The sequence below is a fragment of the Cydia amplana genome, chromosome 27, assembly GCF_948474715.1.
Source record: "Cydia amplana chromosome 27, ilCydAmpl1.1, whole genome shotgun sequence".
Lineage (NCBI taxonomy): Eukaryota > Metazoa > Arthropoda > Insecta > Lepidoptera > Tortricidae > Cydia > Cydia amplana.
This window is the reverse complement of record NC_086095.1, coordinates 6,670,774-6,695,742: the sequence shown is the minus strand read 5'-3', so window position 1 is coordinate 6,695,742 and position 24,969 is coordinate 6,670,774. Positions and strand designations below refer to the sequence as shown.

The window sequence follows — 24,969 nt, the reverse complement described above, 5'->3', positions numbered from 1 at the left end:
AAACAAAATGTTGGATTTTCTTTAGGGTTTAGTGAAAACAAATCTAAAATAACCTATTTTACTTCCTCTCCTCAACTACCTACATCTTAATATTTTTTAAGAAAATTTAAAAAATTTAATCTTAGGGATCGTCCATTAATTACGTCACACGAATTTCTAGGTTTTTTTACCCCTCCCCCCCTCCTTGTCACACTTGGTCACATTTTGCAAACCCCTCCCCCCTGGTGTGACGTCACATTTTAGGCAATTTTGTTTTCAACGAAATCGACAATATTAACTCTGCATTATTTTTTTAATAAAAAAATATTTTTGATATATAAATATTAGTAATTTTATAACTCAACAAAAGTTACATCCTAAATCTCATTATTTAACTGTACAGCGAATAAAAAAATATAAATTAGGTAATTTTCGGTTACTGATGAAGTTAAAGTGATACTGATATCACAATGTTTGTGACTCCCCCCTCCCCCATGTCACAACATGTCACATTTCCTTGACCCCCTCCCGTCCCCTAAACGTGTGACGTAATTAATGGATGGCCCCTTATACCAAATCCCAAATATTAATTACGTCCACAAAACAAAGACTGTCTTCTGTGTCCGTGAATCATAATGATACCTTGATACAATTTAAAGTGGAATAATGTATGCCAGTTACGGTAAAGTTATGTACGAAATTGGCTGACATATCCACGAAAAACGTTGTCGCCCTACCTGAAACTGCTTCAATAGTCTGTAATAGACTTTAAGGCCAATGATGATGTACGGAAGGTACATATTTTTGCCAACCCTTATTAAATTTTCAATCTTTATTTGGTAGCTAAAAATCAAAGCACGATTCGTTACTTTCAAATACAATCAATAAATCTTTGCTAAATATTAAATTTATTTCCGAAACATCAACGATTTGCATTTTATTGCTCTGTTCCAGTGGTTCCTAACCTTTTCATTTCGGTTACCCCTATGACTAACTAGGGAACCTGATTTTACCCTTCCTCCCAATGGTAATAAAAATAAAACGTGTACGTTTGTTGTATTGTTATATTAGGTTAGCTTATTTACCCCCGTAAAATACCAGTTCTACCCCCACGGGGGTAATTACCCCCAGGTTAGGAACCATTCGTTGCTCTATTCGTTTGTCAGGCGCTTGATTTTCTTTGCGTCGATACTTTCTATAGAAGTAGTGTATAATAGGGATGATGACACATGTTGAATTTTATAACAAAATCTAGTAAAATAGATAGCAAACAAGCAATTTATCACAATAATGTGGATATTAAAATAAAATATTGAAAAATTACAAAAATACAGGACCTGAAAGTTCCAAAATTTAAGTTTTTTTTAACTTCCAAAAACGATAAAAGTAAGGGTACTACTATTCGATTCCTTACATTTCATGCAATAAAATATTGTATAGCAACTATATACATAAAAAACGCAATATTTCACCGACAAAAACGCAATTTTCTTGTTTGTCCATACTACAACGTGGGCGATGACGTCACGGCCTCTGGCCGTTTTGTATAGGGCGTTTCGCGAGTGAAGTGCGACTGTCGGACTTTGACTACAATTTCTGGCTTTTGTGTTACTTTAATGCAATGGGTCCCATATAGACATTTGATCCTAAAAACAAACCCGATCGATTGATACCATAAAAAAAAATTAGTCATGTAGCCTATTATTTTCCATCGTATTTTAACGGAAACGTACGTGTCTTGCTATTTCAGTCAGTCTCGGTACAAAAATTACTGGAGTTGAAAGTAGCATGACAAATACAAACGTTTCCGAGAAAATACGATTAGATCCATACTAATATTATAAATGCGAAAGTGTGTCTGTCTGTCTGTCTGTCTGTTTGTCTGTCTGTCTGTTACCTCTTCACGCTTAAACCGCTGAACCGATGTACTTGAAATTTGGTATAAAGATAGTTTGAGTCCCGGGGAAGGACATAGGATACTTTTTATCTCAGAACTCACCCCTTAAGGGGGTGAAAAGGGGGGTGGACATTTGTGTGGGCAATCAATAACCGCTGAACAGATTTAGTTGAAATTTGGTATGGAGATAGTATGAGTCCCGGGGAAGGACATAGGGTAGCTTTTATCCCAAAAATCTCCTTTTAAGGGGGTGAAAAGGGGGGTGGAAGTTTGTATGGGGAATCGTTAAAAAGCAGACTGGGTAAAAATAAGCTACCCAAATTACTAACTCCACGCAGACGAAGTCGCGGGAAAAAGCTAGTGTAAAATAATCATACACTACATCTGTACTAGAGGCTAGTAGGTATAGAAGACTGACAACTTACATACAATATCACCTTCATCATTGTTATAGGTAGCTATCGCACCGTAGCAAAAATAGTCGCAGTATAGGTAAATAGCTAACTATAGTTTGATCAAACCAAATTTGTAATAAATAAGGACAAACAAAAACTATACCTACTCATCCTTTTCTTTTGGGTGCTAATACTAGTGTAAGACAAAGACAGTATGATTCTCTCTGTATATGTTTGAAATGAGACAGTCCTTTGACAAATTATATTATTGCATTACGTGGCGTACACACTACCCCGTATAAAACTATAAAGAGTAGGTAATTTGATCGTGACGTCACATGCTATAGTGTTTCATATAAATTCCATAGTAGAATAATCGTTTGGACAGTTCGAAAAAAGAAACTGATTTGCAAATACCCTATTTTAGTCACATATTCAAATTACCATGTACATCTGTAACTGTACAGCAACGCGCGTGTGCCACCGGCATTCGATCCATTGATCTATGACGTACATTGCATGTTCACTGACGCAACCTTACCCACATAGTTTTTCATAACAAAACCGGTCAGTCGTAGTGATGTGCAAGTTTCAATACATCGATAAAATATTAAACTATTGAAAATAAATATAAAATCCGAAACGAAAAAAAGTTCCATATATACTTATATACTGCTCCTAATATTTCACTACAATCGGATCAGAAATGCGATCTGTAGAGGAAAATAGCCAGACAACAGACATACGAAAGCATTTCTGCTCAAGTTGAAACGAAGACGCTTTCCTCGCCGCAGCAATAAATATATCATGCATCTTCATCATGCCATCATCATCACGTCATTTTCTTTTCTAATCGTATGCCGAAGCCCAAAGTGATTTCAATCGCTTATAGAAAACGCCAATCGCTTATAGAAAACGCCAATCGACCTTAATAAATGTATGGAAATTCTGGTTGAACTTCAAAATAGCGATGTGAGAATATTCTTTATTTTTTGCTCATTAAACTAACGTGATCTGACGAGGCAATTTTATTAAGTATCTTGTTTAATACACCACTCCCTAGTCTCCTTACACCCATGCTGAAATTGGCTTATACACGAATTATTTCCCCCGATTGGCAATGTTTGGTGTTCGTTTGGTGTAATTCATAATTCATAATTTATTTATTGCATCCATGGTTGTTACATTGGACTATTGTGTACTATTGGTCTAACTCTAACTTTCCTTTCGATTGGCGTTTATCGATAACTATACTTTAAAAAGCTCTCGACTGTGGCACATCACTACGCCGATGAACCGCAACCACTTTCACCCACAATGTTTGTTTTGCCTCTACTTACCATTTAGCACTATTGAGCCATACGCTGTCTACACTACAAGAAACTAAAACGACGAACTTGTATGGAAGTTTGAAGGCAGTTACGACGTTTTGGTAACTGTGAGGCAACAGGTCAAATAATTCGCTTTCCACGCTATCCTGAACTAAAACGAGTACGACGAATTTGTATGGAAGTTTGACGGCGGTTACGTCGCTTTGGTAAAAGTAAGGCAGTAGGTCAGCTGATCACGTGAATGGGGTAGGTACATTTGCGGCGTGCAAATAAATATCTAGAATTAAGTAGGTATTATTTAGAACGATTAATTGGTATTGTTTATCTATTGTCCAGGGGCCTAGCCAAGATGACAATCGTTGATATAAAACGCCACTTAGATATGTATATAGATATAAATACGAATTACTTAAAAATATACATATTAAAGATTCATACCCAGGACCATCTGAAGATCCTTTCACCAGAATCCGCGGTCAAAGGGGCGGTCAGAAGTCAGGTCGAAGGGTGCACTTGACCGCTTTCGCCACCGGTCGCTGATAAAAATTACGTCAGATTGAATATCACTAGCGACGAAACATACGGGTACGCGTTACGGACGGTCACGACGTGAGCAGGCGTGTCTCACTCCGCGATTTCGTCGCTTTGCTACAGGTACATCCGTTCGGCCCCAATTTTGAGGAAAGCCATAAGCCGCGCGTGGCGCTGTCGCCACCTAGCGGCCATATCTGTGCTGATCGTAACAGACGCGTTTTGTTAGAGAGTGAGTCTTCTGTACTTAGTACTATTATTTATTCTGTGACGCGAGTGAAAGTGCAAAAAAAAAAAAGAAAAAGTATACTTATAGGTATGTATAATATATTGAAGGCGCTACTGAGGATTGTCATGACATGACTGCGAATTTTCGCCTTGCTCAAAATTTGATGTTATTATTATCTGTTCAAACGATACTTCAGTATTTTACATTACCGAGCAATTTTTGAAAATAACGAATTCCCTAAACCTTTTAAATGTTAATACTTATAAAATTATTGAAACTAATTCAATATTACAATAAAAAAACTGTATTCGTTTTAGCCCTTATGACATGTAGCATTCGGAACTGTTTTGAATAACCTAATATCCATTGATAAATTAGACAACCAATAAAGAGTCCGTGAAAAACGATTAGGTATTTATTTAAACTGAAATAAATTTCGTATACCTACTAAGAAAAAGTGACCATGGCCTCCAGTGCCCCAGGCTTGGTCACTTTTTCTTAGTATACGAGTATAACATTTATTTCAGTTTATAGTATATATTTATAGGAAATAAAAACAAATTAAAAATGTTTTCTGTAAATAATTTAATTCGTTCTAATACTTCTAATATTAGGTGTTTATTTCTTTTGGTAATGACTGAAGTTTAACGATTCTGACATTCATGTATATAGTGGGACAGTGACAAGAACTCGGCAGTCTACTTAGTAGGTAGGATAGGAGCACAGAACAGAACACAGAACGGCTATCACGCGCAGTTAGTATCGGAACCGGTGTCGCCGCTCGTTCCTCTCCACATTTCCACATTTCTCGCGCAACGGTAGTAAAAACTTGTGTGCCTGGTGAATGGATACGCCACCTTTAGACAGATTTGATGTCTGGCTTCTTAATCTGAACGTTATTGTGGCGCAAAAGGCATGTTTACGTTTTTCGGTCAGCGCGGGCGAGTACTAGCATACGAGCGTTTGCTCATAACCGGCGGCGACACGTACCCTGCTCGCATCGCCATTCTACTTGTTCTGTGGATAGGAGCATTAGCATGTCGAGCACTAGTACGTTTACCTTATATCTTTAACGACCATTAGACGCGGCGTTTTCCCGCAAACTTCCACGTCGTGAGGTAAACGCGCTATTACGTGACCCGCAGTGAAAGCCCGGCCGCCGCGACCAGCGCACGCGATGACCAACTAGACAACTACTGGTAACGCTTCCCTTTATTCGTGGTAAGTAACTTTTTGAAATAAGATTTTTTATTATTTATTTATTTTATTAAGACACGGTACATAGGAGTTACATTCAAATAGGACTGCCAAACTGCGAAACAGGTAGTTTAGCTCTAAACATAAAAAAAAAAAACAAAAAAAAATATAAGTGCATTTATAATTTTTTATATAAGAAGTGAAAATGGAATATAGGATATTTTATATCTACTAAATTAATTTTTTAGTTAGGTTATCAGTTAGAGATCCATTTTTAGCGATATTGTTACCGAATAATATTTTTTTCTTTGTATATATTTTTGACAATAATAAAACCATCTGATCATGGCTAGAAGAACAGCCGATTGCTGATTTAAGTTGAAAAAAAAATATATATATATATATATTTGTATTGTTGCAATCAAGATATGACTAATCATTATACACATGCGGTTATATGGTCAAAGAAAGATAGTAAGAAGAAATGAGACTTACTTATTTATAAAACGGAACTTCACTAAGTTAAACTAAAATCACTACCTATTTAATATTTAAACCAAAGTCTCCCGCCGCGTCTGTCTGTTTGTGTGATGTATGTTCGCGATAAACTTGAACAGATTTTCATGCGGTTTTACCTATCAATAGAGTGATTCTTGAGGATGGTTTTGGTGTATAATTTGTTAAGGTTTTGTGTATACCCGTGCGAAGCGGGGGCGGGTCGCTAGTACATCTTATAAATCAGAGTCCCCCGCCGCGTCTGTCTGTTTGTTCGCGATAAACTCAAAAACTACTGAACGGATTTTCATGCGATTTTCACTTATCAATAGCGTGATTATTGAGGAAGGTTCAGGTGTACAATTTGTTAAGGTTTACCCGTGCGAAGCCGGGGCTAGTTGAGTTTTAGATATAAATGCATCGCGTCTTTAAGTTAAAAAGCGGCCATATTATGTACACACGTGACGTGACCTTATTACTGTGTATGACCTTCTTTTAACTAATGCTTAGGGAATCAATAGAAAGAAAGCTATCAATAACGCGTTTAGTAACTTCACCCAACTGACGCTTACGCCGCTCTTAAGCCGGCTGAATAAGTTACCTAACGCAATGCTTCGATGTTTGTATAAGTTCACGCACCATTAACTCATTGGAAAAGAAATGAGTGCGTACTGTTACAAACGTGATCGTATGTTACTTATTGTTAGTACGAAGTATTTCATTATTAATGAGGTCGATATGAAAATGATTGTTAAGTATACTTATGATTGGTAAGTGTTTTGACGACTGGTCTGGCCTAGTGGGTTGTGACCCTGCCTGTTAAGCCGCGGTCCTGGGTTCGAATCCTGGTAAGAGCATTTATTTGTGTGATTAACACAGATATTTGTTCCTGAGTCTTGGGTGTTTTCTATGTATTTTTATATTATATATAAGTATATCGTTGTCTGAGTACCCACAACACAAGCCTTCTTGAGCTTACTGTGGGACTTAGTCAATATGTGTAAGAATGTCCTATAATATTTATTTATTTATTTAAAGTTACTTATATCGACCGGGATATGGACCGTGATTACTGCGTCGAAATATCGGGATCTTGAAAACAATACAAAAGGTAATCACGCAATTTTTCGGAACTATTGTACGAAATATCATTTGATATTTACCACTAGCTTTTCGGTGAAGGAAAGCTGCTAAGAAATTCAAAGGTGTATGTGAAGTTGTGTCCCCAATCCGCATTGGGCCAGCGTGGGGACCCAAGCCCTCTCGCACATAAGAGGAGTCCTGTGCCCAGCAGTGGGACGTATATATATTATACTAGCGACCCGCCCCGGCTTCGCACGGGTTAACAAATTATACATAAACCTTCCTCTTAAATCACTCTATCTATTTAAAAAAACCGCATGAATATCCGTTGCGTAGTTTTAAAGATATAAGCATACATAGGGACAGACAGCGGAAAGCGACTTTGTTTTATACTATGTAGTGATAGATAAGATAAGATAAGATAAGATAATATAAGATAAGATGGGATAATAGGCCGAAATGATTATTATTTATGAAATTTTTTATTTTTGACGACCGGCCTGGCCTAGTGGGTAGTGGCCCTGCCTGTGAAGCCGCGGTCCTGGGTTCGAATCCCAGTAAGGGCATTTATTTGTGTGATGAGCACAGATATTTGTTCCTGAGTCATGGTTGTTTTCTATGTATTTAAGTATTTGTATATTATATATATCGTTGTCTGAGTACCTACAACACAAGCCTTCTTGAGCTTAATGTGGGGCTTAGTCAATTAGTGTAAAAAGTGTCCTTATAATATTTATTTATTTATTTATTTATTTATTATCTTTGTTGCAGAGTTAATTAAGAGGAAGCTATATTATCCCCTACAATGGCTGCCGTCGCAGATATCAAGATGGACGACACGTGAGTTACTTCGTCACGCTATTTTGAACCTTATTGAGAGAGCCACTCAATAGTTTTTTCTCAAATTGACACACAAACGATCTACCAAAGGTAGGATGATCCACGCTAGAACGGGCCGGGGCTGGGCCGAAGCTTCATGGAATCGATCAGCCGTCATAAAAAATGACATGCCGGACGCCCGGGCCCGGGCCAACCCCGGTCTAGCGTGAGTCATCCTTTATGAATGACCTTTTGATATTCATTCGATCTTCAAATTTAGGTGCTTCTTAGAAATGGCACTTTACTTTGCCGCTTACTTTTCTATGATAGATGACCGGTAATCACGTGATGCTTTCCACAGAAAACGAAGCGCCGGAAGCTCCGGCCCGGACACGTCCCGGTCTTGCGTCATAAATGTTCTCGAGCCTCGAGTATTCTTAACTTGTTTTAAAATCTGTGTTAACCCGCTTCTAACATTGCAGCAAGAGCGAGGCCAACGGCAACGATGTGAACACCCCGAACCTGAATGTTCAAGAGTTGCCAGAACTGCGCGCTGGCGAGGCCGAAAGCATTGCCGACTTCTATGACGGTGCTGTGTTGCTGGTTACCGGTGGTACGGGCTTTCTTGGCAAGGTAGGACATTCACCTTAAGTTGACCTGAATGTTCAAGAGTTTCCAGAACAACCCAGAACTACTGTGCGCTGGTGAGGCCGAAGGCATTGCTGACTTTTACGACGGTGCTGTGCTACTGGTTACTGGTGGTACGGGCTTTCTTGGCAAGGTAAGACATTCACCTTAAGTTGACCTGAACGTTCGAGAGTTGCTATTAGAACTGCGCGCTAGTGAGGCCGTCGCTTTGAGTGCACGTCAACTTATATTTAACTTATTTCCTTAGGTACCTTACGTATGCACAGAAAATCAAAAATATTTTCTGGTATCAAAACTATAATTCCTACTACACAAAGTGTGACTAGCCCAAGATTTTTTGAATTTCCCGCCAAAAAATTGTGTATTATTTCAGTAGCCAGATATAAAACGGTAATTCTAACAATGGGTAGACATTGATGTCTTGTTTCGTAATAGGCGCTGTTGGAGAAACTCCTGCGCTCCTGCCCCGGAATCAACACCATCTATCTGTTGCTGCGACCCAAAAGAGGACTCACGGTCGAGCAGCGGTACAAGGAACTGCTTAAGAATCAGGTATTTTGGTGACTGGTCTGGCCTGGTCTGTGAAGCCGCGGTCCCGGGTTCGATCCCGGTAAGGGCATTTATTTGTGTGATGAGCACAGATACAGGACAACAGTTGTTCTTTAGTCATGTTTGTTTTCTATGTATTTGTGTATATTGTTATATTATTATATCGTTGTCCGAGTACCCACAAGTCCCAAAACACAAGCCTTCTTGAGCTTACTGTGGGACTTAGTCAATCTGTGTAAGAATGTCCTATGATATTTATAATTATTTATTCAAAAATTATTATCTCTTTATTTATTTGATATCTTAAGCTACAGATAGGTACTTCTTTACAAAATATTATTAAAGCTAAAGAATAGGATGCAATAAAGAAAGAAACCCCTTTTCCGAATAAGTGATAATAATATGAAAAATAAATATTTTAACTCCTCTCTGGTCGCAACCTTTTCCTGATTAACGGGAAATCATTAAACAATATATCAATATTAAATACACTAAAAATACTACTAATTATTATAAAATTGTTGCCAATAACTGGCCTTGTGGGTATCGTTTCCGTTTAAGTTTCATTTTAATAAAATAATAACCGATGTAGGTCAATGATATTATATAACCATAAATAGGTTATACTCATACTTCCATAAAAAAAACTTACAAAAAATACTTCCATATTTATTTCTGTGCCTACGAAAAAATCTGTTATTTTTGATTAATGTTCTCATTCCATCCATATTTGTCACACTCGTTGTTAAACATAAGGTCGTCTCTTTCTCTTTCGGTGTGCGGGAGCTATAGCACGTCCACATTTCTCGCTTGTCTAGCCGCGTCTAAAGGCAACTTGTCCAATTTGTCACAAGTTGCTTCAATTTGCAACACGCTTCAATTTTGGAACGCCTATAACTTATCTTGAGTTATACATCATTGATGTAGGTATCTTCTACCTTCTGCCTATAAAGCTCATGGTCCTGGGTTCGATCCCGGTAATTGTGTGATGAACGCAGATATTTGATCCTGGGTCATGGTTGTTTTCCATGTATATACATGTATATCGTTGCCTAGTACCCGTAGTACATACAAGCTTTGCTTAGTTTGGGGCTAGGCTGTGTAAGATGTCCCCTAATATTTATGTTTTAGGTACTTTGTGCGAAAGGTACAAACTTATCTATTATTAGGTATATTGTAAATGTAGAAAGGTTTATTTAACGTAAAAAATAGAAACTTAATACTTAAGTACCTTATAAAATAAAATAATGAAATGCCGGGGCAGCGGCGGACGCCCGAGAGCGAGCTAAGGCTTATAAATACAGCTGTCTCGGCGCCAACTACGAGTTCGTAGCTTTTGGCGTCGAGACACTCGGAACGTGGGGTAGAGGAGCGCGTGGGATCCTTAAGGAGCTTGGTAAGCGGTTAAGGGAGGCAACAGGGGACTCTCGCGCAGGCAGCTTTCCCGCGCAAAGGATTGCCATCGCTATACAGCGCGGGAATGCTGCCTGCGTGATGTGCACCTTGCCGAGGGGCCTAGATTTAGAAGGTAGGTTTTAGGGATTTTTTTTTATTAGGTATACTGTCGTTTATTTTATCATTCATTTTTGTATTTATTCATTGCCAATGATATATAAACCGTGTCAAAAATTTATAATTGACTCTAAAATCCCCGATATCATAATAAATAAGCGGTTTTGTCTTGAATGACTCACGTTAGACCGAACCGTATACGGCCGGAGCTTCCGGCGCTTACTTTTCTATGACAATGACAGGTGATCACGTGATGTTTTCCATAGAAAACGAAGCTCCGGAAGCTCCGGCCCGGTCTAACGTGAATCATCCTTAACGGGATTATTACATAAGTGCGACCCCAAGTGTGCGATGCACGATTGTGCGACATATTTTTTTTAACGACACTGCAATTCTGCGAAGTGATATTGTGCGACATATCACTATTCGACCAAACTATAGTCCGGCAGTATTTTTGATCGAAGTTAAATTGTGCGACATATTACGGCTCGACAATACTTCTAGTGCACGACAGTATTTGTGGGTCTACGGGTAATTTATTTTTAACATGGTCTCAGTAGGTACTTACACTGTTTCTTCTCAAAAAACATTTCCTTTACAACTAAACTAGACGGAGCTTCGCGGGGCTCCTATTTCTGGGCGCTTTGCCCTTCGGGCATCTGAAGTTACCTAACGAACCTAACCTACCTATTGATTTATATTTCGCACACACGATGATTCGCATCGTGTAGTCGCAACGGCACATCGTATAGTCGTGCATCGCCTAATAATGTTTCGCACGAACAATAGTTCCCACAAATGACATGTCGTACAATCGTACATCGCCTAATCATACGTCGCACTAACAATACTTCGCACAAGCGTGTGTCGCACTACCGTAGTAAAGCCTCCTTAACGCATTTAACGATTTGCAACAACAAGTGATCTCAGAGTTCTGCGAACAGTTTTACAGAGCTCTAAAAACTAAACAAACTCTTGTATTCAGGCCTTCGACCGCCTCCGCACCCGCTGGCCGGAGCGGCTGAGCAAGCTGTCTCCGATCGCTGGCGACGTCTCGGCCCCAGGACTCGGGGTCGGCCTCGAGCAGAAGGCACTGTTGGCTGGAGTCACAGTGCTGTTCCATTCTGCGGCCACTGTCAGGTCAGTTCTAACTATCATGTTCGTGTCAGTACCTATAGTGCTGGTCAGCAAGCTGTCTCCGATCGCTGGCGACGTCTCGGCCCCAGGACTCGGGGTCGGCCTCGAGCAGAAGGCACTGTTGGCTGGAGTCACAGTGCTGTTCCATTCTGCAGCCACTGTCAGGTTAGTTCTATCATGTTCGTAAGTCAATACCTATAGTGCTGGTCAGCAAGCTGTCTCCGATCGCTGGCGACGTCTCGGCCCCAGGACTCGGGGTCGGCTTCGAGCAGAAGGCACTGTTGGCTGGAGTCACAGTGCTGTTCCATTCTGCGGCGACTGTCAGGTCAGTTCTAACTATCATGTTCGTAAGTCAGTACCTAGTGCTGGTAAGCAAGCTGTCTCCGATCGCTGGCGACGTCTCCGCCCCAGGACTCGGGGTCGGCCTCGAGCAGAAGGCACTGTTGGCTGGAGTCACAGTGCTGTTCCATTCTGCAGCCACTGTCAGGTTAGTTCTAACTATCATGTTCGCAAATCAGTAGGTAGGTACCTTGTACTAAAATATAAATAGTAGTGCTATTCTATAATATCCTGAGGGCGATGATACTATACATTATTAACTGTCAAAGTCAGGAAAGATCCAGTGATGTTAGATGCCAACATCAAATTTATGATACAAATTTGCAAAAAAATATGGTACTCAATGGAAGGTCGAGGAAAAAAACCGGCCAAGTGCGAGTCGGATTCGAATTCCAAGGGTTCCGTACATTAAGTCCGACTCACGCTTGACTGCATATTTCTAATAAGTTTTTCTGTCATCTATAGATAAAGAGCTATTTTGTGTATTTTTTTCAAAATTTTAGACCTAGTAGTTTCGGAGATAAAGGGGTGGGGGGGGGGGAATGGTCGGACAGGCAGACAGACAGACGCACGAGTGATCCTATAAGGGTACGGAACGGACCGCTAAAAATTATTGTATCATAATTATGGTACGTATATAACACCACTGGAAAGACCGAAAGACACGTTTGGAACATGAAATCATGGGTGGTTAAGGTTTTGTTAGCAACGTTTGAAAAGTTTAAGCCCTGGGGGCCTAGTAAAAACGCCAAACGAAAAGAAAACATGTATTGGGATGACAGATACTACGAAAGTCACGTGACTGTGTCCATACATTATTTACCTAAGTTCTAATTTTGCATTCTCAGATGATGTCTTTGATCAATAAATCAATCATTTTTATTTGGTCATCATAGATGTGAATACATGATGATGGTCATGGTGATGATGGTGATGGTGATGATGGTCATGGTTATGATGGTCATGGTGATGATGGTCATGGTGATGATGGTGATGGTGGTTTGATGGTGGTCATGTTAACAAGTTATCGTTTGTGTAGGTTCACGGAGCCCCTACACGCAGCGACGGCGCTTAACGTCCAAGGCACCGCCTCGCTGCTCACACTGGCCCAAGACATGCCCAAACTCAAGGTAGGTCCTATTTGGTTCTATTTATAGTATAACGATGCCACCGTTTGTTGGTACTTCATTAGTTTTGTTCGCGCTGTCTCGCTTCGTTTTCTATGGAAAGCACACGTGATCACGTGTCATCTGTCATGGAAAAGTAAGCGCCGGCCTGGACACGGCCCAGTCGGGTTTAACGTGACTCATCCTTAATGGTGCAATGATCAGTGTTATAAATAACGCTTATTTTTAGGCTTAAAGACTCGAGCCTTCAAGACTCGCAAGTCTTGAAGACTCTACTATATTTGAGAATTGTATTTATTTATTTTACGCGTATGGATGTAAAAAATCGTCTGTAGCCGTTTGAGGCGTTAAGCCTCGAGAGTCTTAAGAGTTCGAGTCTTTAAGACTCGAAATCAGCGTTATTCACAACAATAGCAATGATAAAATAAATAGAAGACGAGCAAAATATTCCAACTGGCCCATATTTATTGCTTTTTCAATATAACTTCAACGGAGCCGTTTTGGTTTCCGTAACAAATAAAATGGTCCTTCAAGCCGGATATTGAAATAAGTTATATATAATTACATTGTTTCCGTGAAGGCGCTGGTGCACGTATCAACAGCCTACAGCAACGCGCCGCAGCCGAGCATCGATGAGCGCGTGTACCCTCCGCCTTACGACCCTGACTCCCTAGTGAGATGTGCCAAAATGCTGCCTCAGCACACTGTCAACGTCCTGGCACAGACACTGCAGGTATACCATCAGTCTTTCACCTTATCTTCCGCCATACCACCCTGACTCCATAGTGAGATGTGCCAAGATGCTCCTCAACACACTGTCAACGTCCTGGCACAGACACTGTAGGTATACCACCAGTCGTTCACCTTATCCTCCGCCTTACGACCCTGACTCCATAGTGAGATGTGCCAAGATGCTTTCTCAGCACACTGTCAACGCACTGGCACAGACACTACAGGTTTGTACCAAATGTGTAAGGAAATCTGGTAACAAAAAAGGAATGTTTCTTAGAAACTTTCTGGGACATTTTGGGAAATGTGGTGGAACTTGTTCAGCTTCATGTACTTTTACCAGCATACCAATTTTTATAGAAATCTAAGATATAATCTAAATGTATAAATTTATTGAGATTTGCTCAAATAACAATATATTACCTAAATTGTTAATTGAAAGTACACGAGAAAAGTAGTCGAGAAACAGTATAAAAATTTATAAGTACTCAGTCATGTTTTTTAAAATCACAAGCTTTCCTTTCCTCGTATTCGAAATGAAAAGTAGGGTTGAAAGGCATCTTGTCAGCCTCGGACTATTTACTACTATTACTACACTAAGCAGAAATGAGTGCCTTTCATCCCTTGGTTAACAATCTACCTACTATACATGTATGTATGTATTAATCTCTCTTCGTCCAGGGTGAACATCCTAATACGTACACGCTCACGAAGGCGCTCGCCGAGTCCATAGTGTACAGTCATCAGGAGCTACCTGTCTGTATCGTGAGGCCCTCCATCGGTAAGTGTATAAGCACAGAATAAGTAAGTGCGTAAGTCGCTCTACTGAGAGCATGCCAGAAGTCCGTCAGATACACAATGACGCGTGTACAGACGTGCCGCGCAGACATAAACGCAAATCATTTTTACCCGACTACGGCAACGCAAAAGGAGGGTTATGATTTTGATGTATGTATTTATGTTCATCTGTTCCCTCATAACTTCTAAAGTACTCATTATAATTTGTCAAACGATGTGTCATTCGAATCGTCTGAATCGTCCGCTGGTTATAGGCTATATGACGTCACAAAAAAATTAACGCAGCGCCCTCTAGAGGTCATAAAGTCACGAACCAAAAAAATAAAAATAAGTAAGTTTTCTTGCACCTATTACTGCTTGCTCTCTGTTGGGCCTGAGGGTTAACGGGTAGAGAATGCCTTCTGGCATTAAGTTCGCCTTTTGTACATTTTTTTACTGTGCAATAATTGATGTATGGCGTGTCCGCCCTGTGGTGTAAGTTAATTATGTATCAGTACATAGTATAAAAGTCGCTTCCCGCTTTTTGTCTGTCCTTAGCTCCGCTTAGGTATTTAAAAGTACGCAACGGATTTTGATGCGGTTTTTTTAAATAGATAAAGTGATGCAAGAGGAAGGTTTACGTATAATTTGTTAACCCGTGCGGGGCGGGTCGCTAGTATCGTATAAAGCTACGGATCCACTTCGTTATGCGTGGCCCGACATGCACTTGGCCTACTTAAGTGTGTCATGTTCATGTCTGCGAAGGAACACGTGGTTTCATAAATGATAAGTTTATCTTCTCGATCGATACGTCCACTTGGCTGCTGATTATTTTATGAATGTCGCGGGAATGCACAGCTGTTGTCTTACCTTCGACCAGGGTGATTTTATAACCCCCTACGAAAAGGAAGGGTAGGTATTAAAGATGACTCAAGTTAGACCGAGCCGTGTCCGGGCCGGAGCTTCCGGCGCTTACTTTTCTATGACAGGTGATCACGTGATGCTTTCCATAGAAAACGAAGCGCCGGAAGCTCCGGCCCGGATACGGCCCGGTCTAAAGAGAGTCATCCTTTAATACGTTTGACTCCAATGTTTGTCTGTGGCATAGTAGCTCTTAAACGGATGGACCGATTTCGATCCGGTTCTTTTCACATGAAAGCGAGTTTCCTTGCGGTGATTCTTATATAGCTATGTTTAATAAGAATCGGCATCAGCTGTTTTCCAAAATGACGTAACGCATTTTCGACATAAAATGGTTTTAAATCATAAAATGTAATAAATTGTCTTTCACTTTTTAGTGTTTAATCCTTTCGCATTTTCTCAAAGGCGAAAGCGATCCCTTTTAATGATAATTTCGCCTATGCACATTTTTTTATTTGGTGTTGGCTGTTTTATGTAAACCTGTGCATTAAAGTTACAACCATACATACAAATTCGACATATGAGTCACCCCGTCACCCCCTTCAAGGATGACTCACGCTAGACCGGGCCGAGCCCGGGCCGAAGCGTCCGACATGTCATTTTCTATGACGGCGGTCGTGATCACGTGGTGCTTTCCATAGAAAACGAAGCTCCGGAAGCTCCCGGCCCGGACACGGCCCGGTCTAACGTGAGTCATCTTTTAAACTGTCCACCCAATAACCGCTCTACATACATCAAGAAATCCAAATCGGTCTCCATTTTTTTACGTGTTTCGCTTTCCTGCGTATGCGCAACTCGTAATGTTCCACCGAGTGGTGATCGGGCGCACGCAGTTCTGATCGTTACGTCGGGTTACTGGATCACTAGAGCTGTGACAAGACAAGAAGACAAGACAAGAATGCGCCACACCCAGCCGGGGACATGCCCGCTCCGGACTAGCCGGCATACCAGGGGACGAAATTTGTGGGGAGTGACACGCTCTGGGATGGGGAAGGGATCATTAGAATCAGCCGGCTATGCAGCCTCAAGCCAATATTGGAAAGTTAGGAGGGGTAGGTTATGTCGTCGAAGGAGAGCGTTGGTGACATGCTGCTCGTCGTTTCCGCTTCGGTCTTCGAGATATCTTGTATCAAGTAGGGTCGATGTCGTCTTGAGGTGCCGTTTGCTCGTCGATGGTGGTTGGTGTTGGTTCTTCTTCGTCTGATTCGCTGGCGGTTTCGTCCAGTTGATATATTTCTCCTGCTGCTTTGATGAATTCTCCTCTATCATCTGCCATGTTGATCCACTCAGAGGGATGCCTGGTGTAATACGCCATGTCCTGTGTCAGTGAGTTTTTCCAAGTGTACCTAGATTGGTCTGCCAACTTTAAGTTCACTGGCTCTATAGCTATAGGCGGCTTCTAGAAGGTGCGGTTTTGGCCGTCTTAGGATGTGTCCTAGGTAGGTAATTCGGAGGCATTTAATCCTTTTGGTTATTGTTTTGCCGTTCAATATATCGCGAACCTTGGGTCGCGGCGTTGTTCCTGACATTTACTAACCGTACCCGATATTTAGTGACCATCTGTTTTATTATGTTCACGCCGGCGTCCTGTAGATGAAGACAATGGCAGGCAAACAACCGTTGCGTCCTATGGTCTTGGGTAATGTATCGCTGTTAATGACCGTATTTTGTAGAAATATTATGAATGGTGCCAGATGTGTACTCTTTTCCAACTAAATTGCGTTGGTATTCTTTAAAACAATTTATCTTGATAGGTACTGGGGAGATAGTTTCAAAGAAATAGCCCCTTTTTTTGAGCGGCGGATGTGAATATTTCGGTATTTCCAGGGAGCGATATGCCTTCGGGTGGTGAGTTGGTAAAGTAGGTAGGTACCAAAGATCTTATTGTTGTGTGTCAGTTATAATATAATATAATGTATTTTATGATCATTGGTTCTCTGGAATACAATGTTGCGGTGTAATCTTGCGTTATATGCTGACTGCGTATATATTATTCTGTATAGTATACGATTGATGCCTTGATAAGGTAAAATAGTTTAATCTTTTTTTAATGCAGAGCAATAGAACAAAACTATGTTCGTAAATAAAAACTGACAAAATTGGCTATGCTCTGATAGGCTAGATCTGCTATCCTGCTAGTAGAATATAATCGCGCTTTGAGCCAAAGTTGACTCGGTGGTGGTAGCTAGAGGTGCTGAAATGAAGGCTAACAAAATAAGGCGTCACTAATGCTAGATTAGATGAGACTAGGTACGTAACTGAAATAAACTAGTAGGTAGGTATAGGTGGTGGACTACTTACATTAGATACCTATGTAAACTAGAGTTAGAAAAATAAGGCGTAGGTAAGTACAGGGTTAGATGAAATAAAGTATATAACTGAAATAAACTAAATAGTAGGTAAGTGATCTGCCTTCCTTACCTAAAACGATATGATCGCGGCAGAAGCCAAGCCCAGTAGGTGGTGGTGTAAATTAAAGCTACCAAAATAATGCGTCGCAACTAGATTAGATGAAACTAGGTATTTAACTGAAATAAATTCATTCAATAATGAACTAGTGAATTTTATATTCTAAAAACTGTGTTTTCCTAGGTGCCATTGCAAGATATTTGCCTGTGTGCAATACCTGATCTATATTTGATCTATATTATACTGTTTATGGACTGCTAACTACTGGTAGTCGGTTGAAGGTGATACCTACGTGTGTCTTCCTATGTTATTTATTCGCTTATTTAAGGGTATTAAGATTAACGGGCGATTGTCGATGAGTAGTCAAGTCAAAATATGTCTAGGTTATAATATTATGTACCTCTAGATCAGTGTGGTATTATGGGCCTAGCTACTTAGGGTATAGGAATATAGGCTTAATACTAGGGCACATCTAGCCTTTGAGCAAACAGATTTGGAGCGATCTCACCAAATTTGGCCGTGGTGTAGGCGGGGACGACAGTCACCGCGTCGCGACGTTGGACCGCTGATGCAGCAGCGATCGTACGATTGTCGCGGTTGGCTTGCGTAGGCACGGACGGCACACAGATTAACGCACTTCACTTAAATATTATATAATTGGGATGCACTGATAAACGAAACTATAAACACTTTCACGGAATGCTGGAATTGAGTAAGCAAGCGTCGCCAAAGCTATGGTTAGCGCGAGACGACTCTTAGGTGTTAACGCGGCGAGAGTTCGACCATCTGGCGATGGGTGCTATTGTTTCGCTGGGCGTTTATGAGGCTTATTTGTTCGCTCTGGGCACGACCACTCGGTACGGCGTCCAAAATGGTTCTCCTACTCCTACTGGATCACTAGAGCTGTGTTTACAAAACAGTTGATGTGCTCAATAACGGACTATAGGGTCAGTTGCACCAACCACAATTAGCGGACCGGACTTAAGTCCGCCAAGTACACATTTTTATAGTATTTCTTGAGGGTACTTTCAATTAACAATTTACGCAAAAGTATCGTTATCAATGGAATGGGGAGTTAAATATCAGAATGGAAATTGTATAACAAAATCCATTTAAACCCAAATTTCAATTGCTTATCGTAAAAAAAATTATAAAGTCGTACTTGGAACGTAAAATGCTCTAGTGCAGAAACGTATCATTTTCTGCACACCTTTTAGAACAACAATGGCCTTCTCTCAGAGCGTGAACGAAATTTTTAATTATTTACAAATTTAAAAGTCGAAAAGAAACGTGGCATAGAAATTGGTCCTAATAGCTCTCGAATAGCCAGTTTTAGCCTGTAATAAACACCTACCCCTCATTGTAAATATTTAATTAATGTCACAGTTAGGGTATTATTGATTTCGCCTAAAATAGTTAATAAACACTCAAATAACAGGGTTCGAACTTTAACCTTTTCCACGCCGTGTCAAACACAAAAGCTGTCATTCAGACGCCACATCATTGAAGTGTCAAAACTGAAGTTGAACTTTATGTATATGCACGTAGGTCGATGTTGCTCTGTGGTCTGTGACCGATTAATCGGTCATTGGCGTTGAACCTACGGTGTGGATATATCGGTCATTGGCGTCCAAAAGGTAAACTTTCTAGTAAAATAGGTTACCTATATATTTTTTGATATGTTAAGGATGACACACTCTAGAACGGTCCGGGTCCGCAGAATTACCGGCAGAGTTAGCTTGGTCATACTCTAAAAACCGGACAAGTGCGAGTCAGACTCGCCCACCGAGTGTTCTGTACTTTTTAGTATTTGTTGTTATAGCGGCCACAGAAAATCTGTGAAAATTTCAACTATGTTACAAAATTACAACGGCGGTAGCACGGTCGCGTTTTTATCGCTTAAATATGTAAGTGCGAAAGTGACCGGCATAGTGACAGGTGATAAAAATGGAACCATGCTGCGCCCGCTGGTGACAGACAGACAGACGGACAGACGGACAGTGGAGTCTTAGTAATAGGGTGCCGTTTATACCCTTTGGGTACGGGACCCTAAAAATGACAATGAATGACACAAAACGAAAGCAAGCGCGGAAATCTTTGCAACAATATTGCATTTAATGTGTATATTAATTAGAGAATGGCTCATCTGTTATTAAGAGTATTTAAATTAGTCTATTTACATTCTTACATTACACAAATAGTTTTTACAGTACATATGGTGCTACTTTCCCGCACTAGTGCGTAAATAAGCACTTTTCGTTGCTATGTCTAATATTTAAAGGGGAATATGTACTGTAAAACATTGTACGATACACGAGCGAATAGGGAATTCGCAACTCGTGTCGATTTAAAACACTCCCTTAGGTCGTGTTTTAATAATAAGTGTTTTAATTCTTATAAATATCGCCACTCGTTTCGAATTTCCTCTTTTCCGCACTTGTATCGTAAATAACTATTTTAATAACTTATTTTATAAGCATAAAGTTGAATACGCATAATTGGCACACCAATTTTATTCACAGCTCGTAAAGGCTCTTTATTCTTCGAAAACATGTCAAAGTTGCACTTTATCCACTAGAGTGGCAATGTAATCTAAAGCAAATTTTGAGTTTTCCCATGTTGGCTGATAGAATTGACTTTCAGGTGATGATTTTGAATGCTACATAATATTTAATAACGTTCAGCTGGATTTGATTTGTAATATTTTTCCAATAATATTTTCCCAGTGTTTGTGTGGTAACTGGTAAAAAATTTTACGTCACCCTAGGCCCGTAAGTGGGTTTTTCTTCCCGCTACGCGAGAATCTCACTCACGAGAATCACAGAAGAAAAATCTCACTTCCTGGCCAAGGCAAGATGTAAAACTTTATACAAACCATGGGCGGTAATTCGTTAAGCCCCAGATCGCCACCTGCGATCTGGAGCATTTACGAATTCACCTCCCTAGGTATATAATGTACTATTGTGTTCTACTCGGGAGCAGAGTTTGTTTAACCCTTGCCTTGTGCCTTGAAACTCTCAAGATTCCACTTTTCGAACCACTAGCAACGCTACTGGTTTTTAAAGAGATTTCTAAACACTAATGTTATTCCCATGTTTACAGTGACAGCGGCGCTGCAGGAGCCGTTCCCGGGATGGATTGACAACATTTACGGAGTCACCGGTAACTAAAATCATCATACTTATTAAATGTATTAAAACAGGTCACTCATGTATTTTAAATAAGTTGAAAATCACTCGACATGTTTCACTCCGTTTTGAGAAGCATCATCAGGAGCTGACCGCGGGCCGCAGCTCTCCGCGACCGTTGGCTCAGCGGGCGGGGGGGGGGGGGGGGCGAGAAACTATCATTCGCTAAAGGTTCACTTTCTTTGCCCAGCAGAGGTCACAGTGCATGGGCTCTGAATAATAATAAAAAAATAACATAAGTCACAAAAAACTCATTGGGACGAGCCGGAGTTTGAACCTGCGACCTCCAGATTGAAATTAAAGCCGCACGCTCCTATACCACTGGGCTACCAACGCTTGTCTGTAATAATCTCATAACAGCAGTCACATAAACACTACTATTACCTAATACTTAAATCTCTTTTTTTAATCTCTCTTGAGGGTTGCACGCTTGGGAGTCGGGGTGAAGGCTCCGGGCCTTCGGCCCTCCGCCGGGGTCGGCCTTCGGCCTCCCAGCCTGAAGCTCATACAAACTTTTGTTTCCAGGGATCGTAATGGAAATCTCCCGCGGCACATACCGCTCTGGGTTCTGCCGGGAGCGATACGTGGTCGACCTCGTGCCGGTCGACCTGGTTGTCAACGCCTGCATATTGGCTGCCTGGAGACAGGGCACCAACAAGTCAGTATACCTACTTCTTAATAACAAATCTCCCATAAGTTATACACATACTAGATTTTGCCCGCGACTTCGTCTGCGTGGAGTTAGTAATTTGGGTAGCTTATTTTTACCCAATCTGCTTTTTAACGATCCATACAAACTTCCACCCCCCTTTTCACCCCCTTAAAAGGCCATTTTTGGGATAAAAACTACCCTATGTCCTTCCCCGGGACTCAAACTACCTCCATACCAAATTTTACCTAAATCGGTTCAGCAGTTTAAGCATGAAGAGGTAACAGACAGACAGATAAACAGACAGACAGACAGAAAGTATGGATAATTTTTTAACGGGGAAGTTCGCTCGACATATTTTGCTCCATAACATAATTTGCTTCAACGCGAGCACGCGTTCGTGGAGCGACGCAGTCTGTGGGCTGCAGCTCTCCGCGACCGATAGCACGGCGTGAACCTCTTTTCAGCCTCATTGTTAAATGATTTGCACGCAAATGTGGCGTAGCTAGAACCAGTGGCGTAGCTAGGCGTGGGCGAAATGGGCCGTCGCCCACAGCCTCGCACCCCAAGAAGGGTCTCGCACGAGGCAGAGGGCACAGTGAAAGAAAAGGGCCACGCATATGCGATTTCGCCCACAGCTAGATTAGTTCACGGTACGCAACTGCCGAAAACTATGGTTTTCTAGCTATTCTGCCCGCCAATTCCATTCCTTCCTATTGTTCCTTAGGGAGTCGCATAGTCTGAGTAAGAAATGTGAAATGAAAATATATTTTTAATGCATATTTATGTTATTATTAATTTATGTTCCAGGGCGGGGCGCTGTCCAGTATACAACGTGACCTCGGGGTCCATCAGCCCGCTGCAGTGGGGCACCTTCACCCGGCTCTGTGTCAAATGGGCGAGAGAAAACCCCACCAAGTAAGATACCATGAAGGGATATGTGTAGCCGAGTGACAATCGATGACATAAAACACCAAACGATACTTAAATAATTTATGGAAATAATCAATCAACGTCCCTTTTCGTTGCAAGTGTTCTCCCAACAAATTTTTGGCTTTATCAGTGGGGCACTTTTCACCCTGCTCTGTTTTAAATGGGCGAGATACCTTCCAAATAAGATACCTTGAAGAGTCTAGCAAACTGCACTAATGCTGTGGTGCAATATCTGAATGAATCTGAATGTGATACCTATATTTCCCTATGGGCAGTCACGCTCAGTGATTGTTGAGAATGTTGAGCCACTTAGGTTTCTAGCTAAATTGGACATTCCTTAGCGAAAGGTTTGAACAACCAATTCAGTTAGGACCCTAAATAGCATAACAATCGCGGACCTTGATGGTACAAAGTGACGTCTACTCAAATTAAAACAGCTTTCTGAAATTAATTTCTAATTACTACATTTTAAACAGATAATTGAGGGAAGATTTTTCTCAGAAGTAGACTTCTTTTAGATGACTTAATGGTAATGATATTGCAACTTTTTTTGCAGATACGTGATGTGGTACCCCAATTTCTCATTCACGGAGTCCCGTTTCCTGAACACCTTCTGGGAGGTGACCTGCCATCTGCTGCCGGCGTTCCTCTACGATGTGCTGCTACGCGCGCAGGGACGGAAAGCTATGTAAGCGCTTGCATCATTCCACTAACCCGGGGATAACAGGTTAAACCTGGAGTTACCATGGTTACCAGTACAATTTGACACTGGGTTAACGGTTTAAGTGACATACATAGATACACAATTTGCATATAATAAATAAATATACCTAAATTATACTTTTCAGAATGATGAAACTAGCCCGCCGCTTCCAAATGGCCGCGGCCACCGGCGAATACTTCGCCAACCACGAATGGCAGTTCGCCATCGAACAACTAACTGCTTTACATCGCGACGCTAGCGCCGCGGCGGACGGCGACAACTTCCCGCACTGGCCGGAGATAGACTGGGACCAGTATATAGCGACCTACATGATGGGCATTAGAAAATTCATACTAAAGGATAGCGCTGATTCGCTCGCACACGCCAGGACCAAGCTAAACAGGTGAGACAGATATAGAGTCGGACCAAGCTAATTCTACACAGACTTTGCAATTTTAAAGTGTGAAGATGTCACCGTAAACGTCAAATTTATATAGAAATCTAAATTGGTTTCAGCGATTTAAGCGTGAAGAAATAACAGACAATCTGTCAGACAGACAGAATTTTTACTATTGTTCTGTGTGTGAATACCAAAGACGGGCCCTCTTTCGGACGCTTCGGGATTTGGGCCCTACTCAGCCTTCGGCCTTCGCAATTAAGATACATAGTTGCTTGGGGAAGTTGGGGAAAACGCGTACCTGTCGGACGGAGCGCGGCCTTCGGCGCACTTACTTACTCGGGGCACTTACTGTACTGTTCGGCCTTAGGCCTCGCGCGTAGAGGCGCCTTTCCCCGACGCTCGGCCTTCGGCCTTCGCATTTAGACACTCTGTGCTGTTTTATTTATTATGTATTTAATAAATACGGAGGAGGAAATGTATATATGTTTGTTTTAGGCTGTACTGGGTTTACAAGATACTACAAGCAGCTACCGGGTACTACTTCTTCAGGACTCTTGCCGGGCGATTGCGGTAGAACTCATTATTCTATGTAATGTCCGGTAATGTTAGGTTCCATGTAAAAAAAGAGTATCAATTTTCTTTATAAATTGATCGAATGAATGTTTATGTACCTATTTTCTCTTATTTTAATTGTACATGATTAATTATAGTTTAAAAGTCTGTACTATCCGTCCTTAATTAAGTATTATTTAAAATTTACAGCACTTTATTTTAGAAAATAATTAATCATATACTAGAATAGTAAATATGCATGACATTAAGTATATTTTGAAAACAGTGCCTTTCGACATATCAGACTTAGCTTAAATGATAATACCACGAGATATTATACTTACAATATTTAAGATATCTTATAAAATCAGGACTTGTATTGGGGGGGAAAAATATAAGTTCACCACACCAACCCGAAGAAAATATTAACTGTAAGATAT

The 24,969-nt window shown here is 40.9% G+C and overlaps 1 protein-coding gene across 1 annotated transcript; it reads left to right on the top strand.

Annotated features, from left to right (window-relative positions):
- The first annotated feature begins 5,440 nt into the window (after positions 1-5,440).
- Positions 5,441-24,573, top strand: LOC134660525 (putative fatty acyl-CoA reductase CG5065). Its single transcript, XM_063516299.1, has 14 exons — positions 5,441-5,583; positions 7,909-7,977; positions 8,439-8,589; positions 9,040-9,156; positions 11,651-11,805; positions 13,181-13,271; positions 13,849-14,001; positions 14,679-14,778; positions 21,207-21,266; positions 21,818-21,950; positions 22,752-22,859; positions 23,431-23,562; positions 23,723-23,980; positions 24,473-24,573. The coding sequence occupies exons 2-14, from the start codon at positions 7,943-7,945 to the stop codon at positions 24,549-24,551; spliced, it is 1,572 nt and encodes a 523-aa protein (XP_063372369.1). The 5' UTR covers positions 5,441-5,583; positions 7,909-7,942; the 3' UTR covers positions 24,552-24,573.
- The last annotated feature ends 396 nt before the right edge of the window (positions 24,574-24,969 follow it).

Excerpts from the sequence above, each read along its gene's own strand:
- LOC134660525 (XM_063516299.1), top strand. The coding sequence starts at position 7,943 with ATGGCTGCCGTCGCAGATATCAAGATGGACGACAC. Across the intron at positions 14,779-21,206 it reads TATCGTGAGGCCCTCCATCG|TGACAGCGGCGCTGCAGGAG; the intron begins GTAAGTGTATAA and ends CCATGTTTACAG. Across the intron at positions 23,981-24,472 it reads GCCAGGACCAAGCTAAACAG|GCTGTACTGGGTTTACAAGA; the intron begins GTGAGACAGATA and ends TGTTTGTTTTAG.